The 12,758-nt window shown below is 47.5% G+C and overlaps 2 protein-coding genes across 2 annotated transcripts; one reads left to right on the top strand and one right to left on the bottom strand.

Moving 5' to 3' along the window:
- Nucleotides 1-450: 450 nt before the first annotated feature.
- On the bottom strand, nucleotides 451-6,229 carry PSMB5 (proteasome 20S subunit beta 5). Its single transcript, XM_055309373.1, has 3 exons — nucleotides 6,003-6,229; nucleotides 4,974-5,280; nucleotides 451-957 (listed from the first exon to the last, which is right to left on the bottom strand). The coding sequence occupies exons 1-3, from the start codon at nucleotides 6,198-6,200 to the stop codon at nucleotides 671-673; spliced, it is 792 nt and encodes a 263-aa protein (XP_055165348.1). The 5' UTR covers nucleotides 6,201-6,229; the 3' UTR covers nucleotides 451-670.
- A 4,097-nt stretch (nucleotides 6,230-10,326) lies between these two features.
- PSMB11 (proteasome subunit beta 11) lies at nucleotides 10,327-12,708 on the top strand. Its single transcript, XM_055309302.1, has one exon. The coding sequence runs from the start codon at nucleotides 11,466-11,468 to the stop codon at nucleotides 12,300-12,302; it is 837 nt and encodes a 278-aa protein (XP_055165277.1). The 5' UTR covers nucleotides 10,327-11,465; the 3' UTR covers nucleotides 12,303-12,708.
- Nucleotides 12,709-12,758: the final 50 nt, after the last annotated feature.

Raw genomic sequence — 12,758 nt, 5'->3', positions numbered from 1 at the left:
CCGTACATGTACGAACATCAGAGAGCCAAAAGGACAAGGATCACCAAGCTTGCGGTCACCACCGCTTTCACAATCACCTTCCCCTCCCAATTGGTTTAAGATTCAAGACTCCCCCTCTTCACCTTTCTGCTGTGTGTAGCACCGGCCTCCCCTCCCCCACTGCAAGGTGAGAGCCTTTTCTTCTGCAGCTCTTCCTCATACAGCCCCGTGCATCTTTCCACCTCATCAACTTTTCATCTCTTTGCAAACAGAATCGGGAAGTGTCTCCCTCCTCCCTCTCCTTCTCCTTTGTTATTAGCTTCATGAGTGGGGATGCTAATGTATTCACTAGACAATGTCTTCACACCACTGTTTCCTGTAATTACAGTCAGTGCCCTCCCACTGTCCTGGCTTATTTGGCTGTAAAGTGCTTGGAGGAGGGACAGTGTGGACAAAAGACACAACACAGGCTAAGGTCGAGTAGTGTAATGTTAACATCCAAGAAAGTAAAACAAATAATCACTTCTGCAGTAGGTCATTAACAACTAGTAACACAGAGAGGTCAACGGCACCAGAGCGTAAAAAAATTATCGATACAACTGAGGACCCCTCCATTAGAGGATGGGGAACTGTATCCACATTATCAGCAACAGTCACCCCAAGAAATGGTAGGAGCCACATCCACCCTCCTTTAGGGGGTAGAGCCACTATATTTGTCATGTAGATCAGCTACATTGTCACTGGAGACTCGGATCCAGCCATCCTCCCGGACATGGTAGAGGTTGACTGCACCTCCTGAGTAGGCATCTCTATAGGTGGCTTGGTAGATGGCTCGACGGGCCAGATCATAGGCCTGTTCCACCTCTAGGTCATAGGAGTAACCCCGATCCATGACCCCATAAGCATACACAGAGCCAGAACCTACAGAGAAGGTGGCCCCCGAGATCCGGTTTCCTTCACTGTCCACATAGTAGAGGCCTGGAAAGAGAGGTGAAGTTAGCAGGAAAAAAAATGATCATCAAACGATATTATGTCCTTTTGACATCTAATTCATTCTCTGAGAAAAGTTCTCCTTCCCTCTTGAAACCCAGGGGAGACCAACAGATATAAAAGAAAACAGCACTTCTATAAAATTACTTAAAAATAGCTGAAGGGGGGGCGGTGGAGCACCTGGGGGGTTCAGTGGTTGAGCATTCTGCTTTTGGCTTGGGTCCTGGGAACGAGTCCCACATCAGGCTCCTTTGCCTATGTCTCTAACCCTCTCTCTGTGTCTCTCATGAATAAATAGATAAAATCTTTTATAAATAAATAAATAAATAAATAAATAAATAAATAAATAAATAAAGCAAGCAAGCAAGCTTAAATATTAAGATTCCTAGATTCTACAACATAACACCTCATCTCACGTCTCATTATTCTTGTCCTTGCTATATAACAAAAAAACCAAGTATAATCTAAATGACTTAGGTTTCAAGCACAGAAATTCAGGCACTGTGGGAGATAATGTTTAAAACAATCCTAACTCTGGGGTGCTTGGGTAGTTCAGTGGGAGCCTTCAGCTCAAGTCATGATCCCAGGGTCCTGGGATCGAGCCCCACATCAGGCTCTCTGTTCAGCAGGGAGTCTGCTTTTCCCTTTCCCTCTGCCCCTCAACCTCTGCTTGTGTGCTCTCTCTCAAATAAAATTTTTTTATACCCCAAAACAATCCTAGCCCTCAAAGTTTAGACTATCTGGGGGGACAAGACATACATCACACAGTAGGAGAGAGCCTAGAGTTCCAAATCATGTCACAAAGACCTGCACTGCCCAATATGGGAGCCACTAGACATGTATGACCACTGAGCATTTGAAATGAAGCTGGTACCACATGCTGAAATGACATTTTGGTTCCATAAAATAAAATACATTATAATTATTATTTTAAGATTTATTAGTGCTTGTTTTGGCAGCACATATACTAAGATTTATTAATTCATTTGAGAGAGGGAGAGAAAGAGCACGTGTGTGTGTGTGCTCACACGCCCAGGGTGGAAGGGCAGAGAGAGATGCAGAGGGACAGAGAATCCCACGCAGACCCCAGGCCCGAAATCACAACCTGAGCCCAAACCAAGAATCAGATGCCTAACTGCATCACCCAGGTGCTCCAAAGTAAAATATATTATTAAAATTAACTTCTTTAATTTTTTAAATGTGTCTATTATAAAATTTAAAATTACACATATGGCTCACATTTTATTTCTATTGGATAGTGCTGGTATAGGTCAGGGGTTGGCCAGGCTAAGCGCCTGTTTTTGTAAATAAAGTTTTACTGGAACACAGCCATACCCATTTGTGTACATATTGTTTATGACTGCTTTTGTGCTAAAGCAGGAGAGTTAGGTAGTTAAGACAACGACCATATGGCCTGCAAAAACTACATTATTTACAACTTGGCCCTTTATGAAGAAATTAGCTAATTTTCAGAATACATGAAAATTTAGACAAAGATTTTACTACATTTTTATCAATTACAACTGCCTGCTGGACCTTTCCAACAGGATGCCTTTGTCACCAAGTTCAGATTTAAATACTTTCAGTGGCTCTCTACTACCAACCAAACTCATCTCTCTCCTGCTCCACCAGCCCACACTGCCTCCCATGTTCACAAATCCTGCCTGCCAATGGCATCATTAATCTTCCTATTTCAGTGGTTCCCATCTCTCACTGTGCATCAGAATCATCTAAGGAAGCTTTTTAAAAAAGATACCCCCCAAAAAAAAAATAAATAAAAAAAAAATAAAAAAGATACCCAGGGGGATCCCTGGGTGGCTCAGCGGTTTGGCGCCTGCCTTTGGCCCAGGGTGCGATCCTGGAGTCCCGGGATCGAGTCCCGCGTCGGGCTCCCGGCATGGAGCCTGGTTGTCCCTCTTCTCTGCCTCTCTTTCTCTCTCTGTCTATCATAAATAAATAAATAAATCTTAAAAAAAAAAAAAAAAAAAAGATACCCAGGACTTACCTCAGGTATTCTTTTTCAATTGATCTGGGGTGGGGAACAAGTAAGAGGTTTGTGTTTTAAGTTCTCCAGTGATTCAAAAGCAAGCCGGTGGAGAACCAAATGCTTACCAGTTTTCAGGTTCACAGATTTCAATGCCTACCTCAAACTAGCACCCCACCCCCCAAACCGCCCCAGTCCCATGGCCACTAGCGTGCCTACCAGGCTCACCATCTGAGGTTCCAGTTTAGCTCTCTGGCTCTATGGATCACTATTCTTCTTTTTCTTTTCTTTTCTTTTTTTTTTTTAAAGATTTTATTTATTCATGAGAGACACAAAGAGAGGCAAAGACATAGGCAGAGGGAGAAGCAGGCTCCCTGCAGGGAGCTCCACATCAGGGATCCCATGATCACGCCCTGAGCAGAAGGCAGACGCTCAACCACTGAGCCACCCAGGCGTCCCTCCCATCCGCTTTTTAAACTCATTCACCCTTCACTGAGTAGTGTACCGATAGTTTCCAAAGCAAGTAGAGAAGAGCTGGCTATACTGTAATTGTTTGACAGAGGCACTTGCCAGTTGTTTACTAGGCACTCAGTAAGCAGGTGAATGAATGAAGCAAAAACAAAAGGAAAGAATAACTATTTTCAAGCACCAAGGGGGAAAATTATACAGAAAGTAACTAGATGTATTCCAGCTAGACTAAAGAGACATCCAAAGCTGGTTGAAAAGCTGAGGTGCCAGGCTGGTTTAGTCTGTGGAATGTGCGACTCTTGATCTTGGAGTCTTGAGTTTGAGCCCCAAATTGGGTGTAGCGACTAGTTACATGAATATAACTTAAAACAACAACAAAAACAAACAAACTGGTTGAAAAGGAACTGACATCAGATGCAAGGTTAAACTTTCTAGCAAAGTGTTTATATACTAGAAAAAGGCTTAAGGAATTTATTTTCAGAGATGACAGAATAGGACCTAAGGTCCTAGGGTAATTCCATCAAGTAAGGAAAGGATGAGCCCTAAAGGCCCCTTTTAGGCCAAAGACTCCCCAAAAGAAAAAGGGGAAGAGAAATAGCTAACTTCCTGTATATTAGAATTACAGTGGCCACTAGCAACATGTGACACTGAGCCCTTGAAATGGGGCTAAGGCACATGCCAAAACGATATTATGGATTAACGAATCATTAAAATACCACCTCTTTTTACTTTTTAAAATATATCCATTACACAATTCTAAAAAATTGTCATTTACTTATTATTATTTTATTTTATTTTATTTATTTATTTTTTTAAAGTCAGCTCTACACCTGGGACACCTGGATGGCTCAGTGAGCGGTTAAGCTCTGCTTTCGGCTCAGGGCATGATCTTGGAGTTCAGGGATGGAGTCTCACGTTGGACTCCCTGCGGGGAGCCTGCTTCTCCCTCTGCCTGTGTCTCTGCCTCTGTGTCTCTCATGAATAAATAAATAAAGTCTTAAAAAAATAGTAAGTAAGCTTTACACCCAACACGGAGCTTGAACTCACCACCCTGAGATCAGGAGTCAGAGGCTCCACTGATGGAGCCAGCCAGGGGCCCCTCCATTAGATAATTTTAAATTACACAGGTGACTCGCATTATATTTTTGTTAGAAAGCACTGACTGAAGTTTTTACGTCTATTATCCAATTTAATTCTCAAATACACTCTTTGACAGTCTTATTTTATGGGAGAAAGGAGAAACATTATGTGCCAGACACTACATGCTTTACGTGTATTACCTCATTTAACCAATGTAAGAGATGATGAAACTGGCTAGAAAAATGAGCAGCCCATGTAAGGTCATGTGGGTAGTCAATGACACAGCTAGTCTAAGCTCCATGCCCTCTCCTACACTGTAGTGACCTCCTTGAATAAAGAGAAGAAAGGACGGAGAACCTAATCAACACATCGCCAGCACTGACACAAAGCCCTTTCATTCATTCACCTGTTCATCCAACCCCTCCTCTCTGTAGTGCCAGCCCAAGAACCATGTGGTTGTGGCTTAACTCACCAGGGCCTCTCTTATCCCAGCCACAGATCATGGTGCCCATGGACAGCCCCATGCCTTTATATTGATACACCATGTTGGCAAGCAGCTTGGAGGCAGCTGCTACGGAGATGCGTTCCTTGTTTCGGAGCTCATAGATTCGACATTGCCGAGCCAATAGCCGCTCCCAGAAGCTGCAATCTGCTGCGCCCCCAGCCATGGTGCCCAGCAGGTAGGGATTGATCTCTATCACCTTCTTTACTGTCTGGGAGGCTATATAGGCACCCGCTGTGGCCCGAGAGTCCGCTGCAACAATGACTCCATGTTGAAACTGTTAAGATCAGAGGAAAACACAAAAGCAGGCCACATCAGACCACGGAAATGATCTCCTTCACATTTCTTATTTGCATCAGTGGAAACCCAGAACATTTCTGTCATTCTACCCTTCACAAAATGCTTTCCACATATTAATATCAACTAAGTTTCACATCGATCCCTCGACATGGGTATAACCAGTATTAACTTCAATTTCACTTTACAGATCAGGAAAAGAGGTTCAATGAGATCGAATGATTAGCCCAAGATCACAGAGCTAGCTACTGCAAAGCTGGGTCAGGAATCCCGGTCGTCTGGCTCCTTCTACAGTGCTTCCTCCCACCAACCTTCCCCCTCAAATGACATAGCTTTTGGGTTACCTTCGCCTAGCAGGAACCTAGTTTACAAAATCGTAAGTTAATGGTTAAACATCCTTTCCCCTGCCAATGTTCATTGCTGCTGAGGCTTCCCCTTTCCTGGACCGGAGTCACCTGGGGTTGCCCAGGAATCACCCCAAGCAGCCCCCGGTTTCTTCTCCCACTTAACCTCAGCCCCACGGTCCTACGGCTAGAGAGCGAGAACCGAGGCCTCTGGGGCAATGAGACAGCGAAACCACCGGGGTCGGGAGGCTCCCCCTAGGTTTCCTGGTCGCGGGCCCCGCGGGCTCCGGTCCAGCTGGAAGCCCGGGAAGGGCTCGGGCGCACGGGTCTCTGCCCGGCGCGGCGGTTGGGTCCGCACCTTGAAGGCCAGGGTGGTGGTTCCATGAAGCATTTCGATTCCCGGCTCCTCCGCGACACCCCAGTTGGGCGCGACGAGGCTCAGCCCATCGCTGGGACTCCCTGGACCCAGGTCCAGCAGATCCACACGACCCCCGAGTCCGAAATAACCGTGCCCGTTCACCGGTAGCGGCCTCTCCAACACGCTGGCCAGCGCCATGTCTAGTAAGGGCACAAGGAATTCCCTGCGAGAAGGCCTATCAGAGAGCCGCCGGGCAACGCCTCGCCGTCACAGCTTCACTTCCTATTAAAAGTATCTCGGGAGGAGCCATTTTAACTCCTGGCAACCACGCCTCCAAAAACAGGAGCCAGACGCCAGGGACTATTTTCACCGATGGGGGGGGGGGGCGGCGGAAAATAAATGGCTTAACTTCCTCTAAATATTAAAAGGATGTTGTTGTCATCTTAACTTTGGTCAAGCAAGCAATACTGGATTAAATTCACTTTCAAGTCATAGGAAGCGATCGGAAACGTCCGTGTTGCGTGAGGGAAGTGAAACCGGCCATCTTTGAGAAGGGCGTGACTAGTTGAAAATTCTTTCAGAACCCTTAACTCCAAGGCGTCCCCGCCCTGCCTGGTGTCCAAGCAATACTTTACATCTGTGCGGCTTTAGCATCCTATTAACGCAACTGAAGTTGGCATTTTGTATAAGGGCACCATGTAATACTCGGTAAAATAATGATGTACTTTGAGGCCACTGTCCTGTGAAGTTAGTTAAAACTACAGTATTTTGTGGTAAAAATTGCAACAAGATAAAAGTGCTATGTATGCTGCGTCTTGTTTGATCGCCACACTACTCAAATTCTGGAACATAACCAATTTTTAAGATTTAATATTCTCTTTACTCCCACACTGTGGTGAAAATTCGAATAAGTAATGTATTGCCTAAAAGGCAGACGGATAAAGAAGGAAACGTATGGGAATCAGTTAATCCACAAACTAGGTTCTCAACTCAGCTCTAACAGAGTCAATACTCATTTACCATCTCAGAGCCTAGAGGAGGGTTGATGCTTCATAAAGATGTACCAAGAGGTTCTCTAACTTAAGCTTGCTAAGACAAGCTCTTTATTAATACAGGAATGTGGTATATATCCTTGTCTCTCCCTTTCTGCACCCATCTTCATTTTTCAACCCTTTTAGGACCCATAACAAACAAGGAAGTGGACAAACGTATGAAATGTTAGTCCTGCTTTAAGGTTCTATGAAGTTAGTGTCTGGCCTTCCTTGTTGGATTTCAGCAGCAACATCCATCAATATCTAAATTCCACTTTCCTCTGATGCCCAACTCAGCCCCTCCTCTTCCCCAGCAGACTCTGCATATGTTGTATTTTTAATGCTGAAATTTGGCAACCTTTTCCAAGCCCAACCATCAGAATGTAATGACGCAGAAGATCTTTATCTGCGTCTCACACTTGGATGGTGTGGAAAATGCAGAGTGCCTTTGTTTATAGAGCAGGTATTATTTTATGGTCCCCCATGCAATGCAACTAGTCCTCCTTCTGAATTTTCTCTGTGGTTTGTTCACACTGCTACTAATAGCATTTATACCTTTCTTTTTTCTTTAAGATTTCATTTATTTATTAATGAGAGACACAGAGAGAGAGAGAGGCAGAGACACAGGCAGAGGGAGAAGCAGGCTCCATGCAGGGAGCCAGATGCGGGGCTTGATCCTGGGACCCCAGGATCACACCCTGAGCCGAAGGCAGACTCTCAACCACTGAGCCACCCAGGCATCCCATTTGTACCTTTCTTAAGACGCTTTCACATTTTGCCTGGCTGTAAGTGTACATTTGTCTCCTACTTGATTATGAGTTTCTAAAGACAGGTATTTCTCTACTATTCATCTTTGTGCCCACTGTATACTTAGTAAATGCTTGCCAAGTGAATCCATGAGAGGATGACAACAATGTTCTTCCAGTTGCAGAGATTTGAAGTTTTGGCCATCTTTGACAACTCCTCTTCTTTTCTATCACATTCAGTAAGTTGCCAAGTCCTGTTGATTCTTCCTCTATAATGCTACTGATGTTCTTTTTCATTGCAACTGATACCACCTTTGACTTCTTATTTCCTACTCCTGAATTACTGAAATATTTTCCTGATTTTCTGGGCTCAAACTGTACTCTCTAATTTATTTTGCACAGCACCCTAAAACACCCTCTCAATCTTATCACATGCCTGCTTTAAAATGTTCTGTAAAATTCAGCTCCTCAGCATAGCATTCAAGGCCTTCCTTAATCTGTTTCCAACTTACCTTGTATTAGTTCTCTAGATAGATAGATAGATATATGTATATCATCTATCTATACGTATTGTATCTGTATATATAGATATACGTCACACAGAGAAAGAAAAATACTGTATGATCTTACTTACATGTCAAAACTAACAAAGCTAAACTCCATAGAAACAGGGAGGAGATCGGTAGTTACTGGGGGTTGTGGAGTAGGGGAGCTGGGGAAATGCTGGTCAAAGGGTACATACACACTTCCAGTTACAGGAAGAATAAGTTCTGGGAATCTAATGTGTAGCATTGTGATCCAATAGCTAATGATGCTCCATTGTATATTTGAAAGTTGCTAAGAGAGCTGATTTTAGATGTTACCACTACCACCACAAAAACGGTTAATTATGTAAAGTGAAGGTTGTGTTAACTAACCTTATTGTGGTAAACATTTTGCAATATATGCATGTATCAAATCATCACAGTGTATACCTTAAACTTTCACAATGTCATATTTCCATTTTATCTCAATAAAGTGGGCGTGGTGGGGGAATGATCAGTGTTGTGGTTCAGAGGTGAGAGAGGAGATCAGTATAGCTTGGGGTGAGGTGGGGAGACCAGGAAAGCCTTGCTAAGGAGGTGTGGATTCATATCCCTAAATACCACTTGGGTCCCATCGTCCCTCAAACCAACAGCCGCCCCTTCTCTCAGACCATCCTCGGGAAGCGTTTTCAGAATAGATGGCACTTAAGCCAGGCTTTGTAGGACAGGATTCAAATAGATGAAGGAGAGAGGCACCTGGCTGGCTCAGTCGGTAGAATGTGTGACTTTTGATCTTGGAGCTGTAAGTTCGAATCCCACATTGTATGTAGAGATTACTTCAAAATAAAATCTTTAAAAAAATATAGATGAAAGAAATACATGAAGGGGAGGTGTGTGAGATGTGTTAGGAATAGTGTGAAAAGAGGTTGTGGTGGGTGGATCAGGATTGGACTATATGGGCCTTAAATGTCAGCCTGGGAAGAAGGTGGTTTGGGTTTAATCTTGTAGCCCTTCAAGGTTTTTTAGTAGAGGACACGGGATTTGAATGATACCTTAGGAAAACATGTCAGATAAGATTAGAGGGGAGTCTAGGGGGTGGCCAACTAGAAGGCCATTCAACTGTCCAGATCTGACTTGAGAATGGTTTGACCTAGGGAGATGACAATCCATCCATTAACATAGCATCTAAGGCTTAGTCTTTAAAAACAGGAGACACACTTATCTCTCCAATAAGATTCCCGTGTGGTCCTGTGCAAAAGAAGGGAGAAAGACTGGTTGGACTTTAGTGTGGCCTCCTGGTTTCTCCAGTCTTCCCATGACATATTTGCATTTGCCCTTAGTACTGACTCTATTGTGCCACCATCACGGTATCTGGAGGGTCTAGGCTCTCTCCCTTGTGTATGAGTCTGTTGGACTAAACCAATTCCCACTGCACCCCTCTGAGCTACAGCCTTTAGTAAAATATACTCCAGATGGTGCCAGAAAGTAGTTGCAGCTTGTCACTAGGCCCCAGTCTACTTTATCTTTCTGAAGGGCCAGCTGTCAGGGTCTACTAACCCCACCCCTTGGCCCACCCCTGGTTGATGCAAGACTTAGACTCAGTATTATGGGGACAAGGTCAGTTGTTTCTCTTGCCTTGGAACTACAAACAGCTTTCTTGCTATTGTGAACTACTGGACAGAAGGCATAGGGCCAGGCCGTTAGATACTTTTGGCCACATCCTCAGAACTTTCACACAAACAGAGATGAGAGGAGCTATACTTCCAGAGAACTGTCAGGAATGCTGTCTTCATGCAGATGGAAGTTCATATGCACCTCGAAAGCAGAAAGAGAGCTCCACTTTCTAGTTTCCCTTCACTCTGGTTCCTCTATACTCTGCCTTTCTGGGAGGTATTTGATCTCCCCTCCTCCTCATAAAAGATTCTCTTGCTCTTTTTTTTTTTTTAAAGATTTTATTTATTTATTTATTCATGAGAGACAGAGAGAAAGAGAGAGAGAGAGAGAGAGAGAGAGACATAGAGAGAGAAGCAGGCTCCATGCAGGAGCCCGATGTGGGACTTGATCCCAGGACTCCAGGATCACGCCCTGGGCCAAAGGCAGACACTCAACCGCTGAGCCACCCAGGCGTCCCTCTCTTGCTCTTTTGTCCTGGTCTCTAAGTCCATTTCTTTTCCCCCCACCTGACTAGAAAGTGAAAGTGTGAGCTGAGTATTATAGTGTCCTGGCCCCAAACTCCTAAAGAGAAAAACCAACCTCAAAGGCTCCTTCCTTGAAGGGTGCACAGCACTTTTAAAAATATTTTATTTATTTATTTATTTATTTATTTATTTATTTATTTATTTATTTATTTAGAGAGCACATGGGCCAGGGGAGGGACAGAGGGGGAAGGAGAGAGAGAATCTCAAGCAGACTCTACACTGAGTGTAGAGCCTGTGTAGGGCTCTATTTCACAACCTTGAGATCATGACCTGAGCCAGAATCAAGAGTTGGACACTTAATCGACTGTAATCGACTGAGCTACCCACATACCTCTCTCTCTCTCTCTCTCTCTTGTTTTTTAAGTAATCTCTATGCCCAACACGGGGCTTGGACTCACAACCCTGAGACCAAGAGTTGCATGCTTTACTCACTAAGCCAGCCAGGCGCTCTTCATAGCAGTCTATTCTGACTGCATTATAGCACCAACTTTTCTTCACCTCCTGGGAACTCTTTCAGGGCCGACGCAGAGCCTTATTTGTCTTTGTATGCCCAATACCCCCCCATAGGAGACACAAGGGGGACCCAGCTGTGCTCCTTCCACTCAAGCCTCCTTTCCTTTGAGGTTACCCTGGCCCTCACTCCACTCCACCTGCTTGGAGGATGACAGACAGGAGACTCCTTGGGTGACGCTCAGGTGGGTCACGAGCAGCGTCTTCCCAGCAGTGGAGATTCACTGGCCTCGTCCTTTCTCCTGTCAGCAGTCCTCTGTAGAGGAGGAGTCTGCTCCTCAGAGCCAGTCCCGAAGCCTGACTTGGGGGTAGCGAGGAGTGAAGCCATAGATCATGTGCCTTCCTCGCAGGTTCTGGCTGCAGCCCAACTTCCCCTTAGCGTCTCTTCTCCCTCACCTGGCTTCAGCCCCCAGGTCTCTGCCTTCCTCCTTCCAGCCATCACGCAGCCCCAGGGATGGCTCTGCAGGACGTATGCAAGTGGCAGGCCCCCGACACCCAGGGACTATCGCCGCACCTGCCTCCAGCCGGTGGCTGGTCCGTGCCCCGGGGCTGTGACCCTCAGACCTTCCTGCGGCTCCACGGCCCCAGGCTGGCCCACGGCACCACCACGTTGGCCTTCCGCTTCCGGCACGGAGTCATCGCTGCCGCGGACACGCGGTCCTCCTGTGGCAACTACGTGGCGTGTCCGGCCTCACGAAAGATCATCCCCGTGCACCGGCACCTGCTGGGCACCACCTCCGGCACCTCGGCCGACTGCGCCGCCTGGTACCGCGTGCTGCGGCGCGAGCTGCGGCTGCGGGCGCTGAGGGAGGGCCGGCTGCCCAGCGTGGCGGGCGCCGCCCGGCTCCTGTCCGCCATGATGTCTTGCTACCGGGGGCTGGATCTGTGCGTGGCCACGGCCCTGTGCGGCTGGGACCGCTCCGGGCCTGCGCTCTTCTACGTGTACAGCGACGGCACCCGCCTGCCGGGGAACGTCTTCTCGGTGGGCTCGGGCTCTCCGTACGCCTACGGCGTGCTGGACCGCGGCTACCGCTACGACCTGAGCCCCGAGGAGGCCTACGCCCTGGCCCGCCGCGCCGTGGCCCACGCCGCCCACCGCGATGCCTACTCCGGGGGTTCCGTAGACCTTTTCCACGTGCGGGAGGACGGATGGGAGTGTGTGTCACGCGACGATGCCTGCGTGCTGTACTCGGACCCGCAGAGGCTTCCGGAGCCCGGGGAGGAGGCGGAAGAGGAGGCCCGCCCTGAGCCCGCCGCCCTGCAGAGACTCCAGGATGCCCGCGGGGACTGAGATGCTGGGAGAAGCGGGAGAAGCGGCAGGACCTGGGGGTGGGGGCTGGGCACCGGGGCAGCCGCCTCACAGCACCGGCTCCGGCTGTCCCCAGCTGCGTCCCAAGCCCCCGTCCCCGTCCCTTTCTGCCTCCCAGCGCTGTGGACAGCTTGGTCCAGCATGTTCCTCCGGGTGCCGAGCCTCCTCCCCACCGCCACGTTCCCGCCTCAGCAGACCCTCCCCACCGGCCCGCGGCACACCGCACACCGCACACGGGGCTAATGCGAGACCCTCCTCACCACCTTCTGTGCTTCCCATTCCCATTCCCGTGCTCACCTATGCTGGTCTTTGTCACTTTGTCGCTTTGGTCAGGGTGGTTGGGAGTGGAAGAAGGTGGGGCGGGGGCCCAGGCTCTAGTGGGGACTGGGGGTAGGGGGCGGGGGCGGGGGGGGGCAGGGCAGCGAGGACCGTGTGGTG

This window comes from Nyctereutes procyonoides, unplaced genomic scaffold, assembly GCF_905146905.1.
Source record: "Nyctereutes procyonoides isolate TBG_1078 unplaced genomic scaffold, NYPRO_anot_genome, whole genome shotgun sequence".
Lineage (NCBI taxonomy): Eukaryota > Metazoa > Chordata > Mammalia > Carnivora > Canidae > Nyctereutes > Nyctereutes procyonoides.
The sequence above is the reverse complement of the archived record's forward strand: the minus strand, read 5'-3'. Positions and strand labels throughout refer to the sequence as shown.

What these genes read in the sequence shown, in the direction of transcription:
- PSMB11 (XM_055309302.1), top strand. Translation starts at nt 11,466, where the DNA reads ATGGCTCTGCAGGACGTATGCAAGTGGCAGGCCCCCGACACCCAGGGA.
- PSMB5 (XM_055309373.1), bottom strand. Translation starts at nt 6,200, where the DNA reads ATGGCGCTGGCCAGCGTGTTGGAGAGGCCGCTACCGGTGAACGGGCAC. An exon ending in CCACCACCCTGGCCTTCAAG is followed by an intron (nt 5,281 to 6,002) that starts GTGCGGACCCAA and finishes TGATCTTAACAG; the next exon opens with TTTCAACATGGAGTCATTGT. An exon ending in CTGGGATAAGAGAGGCCCTG is followed by an intron (nt 958 to 4,973) that starts GTGAGTTAAGCC and finishes CTCTCTTTCCAG; the next exon opens with GCCTCTACTATGTGGACAGT.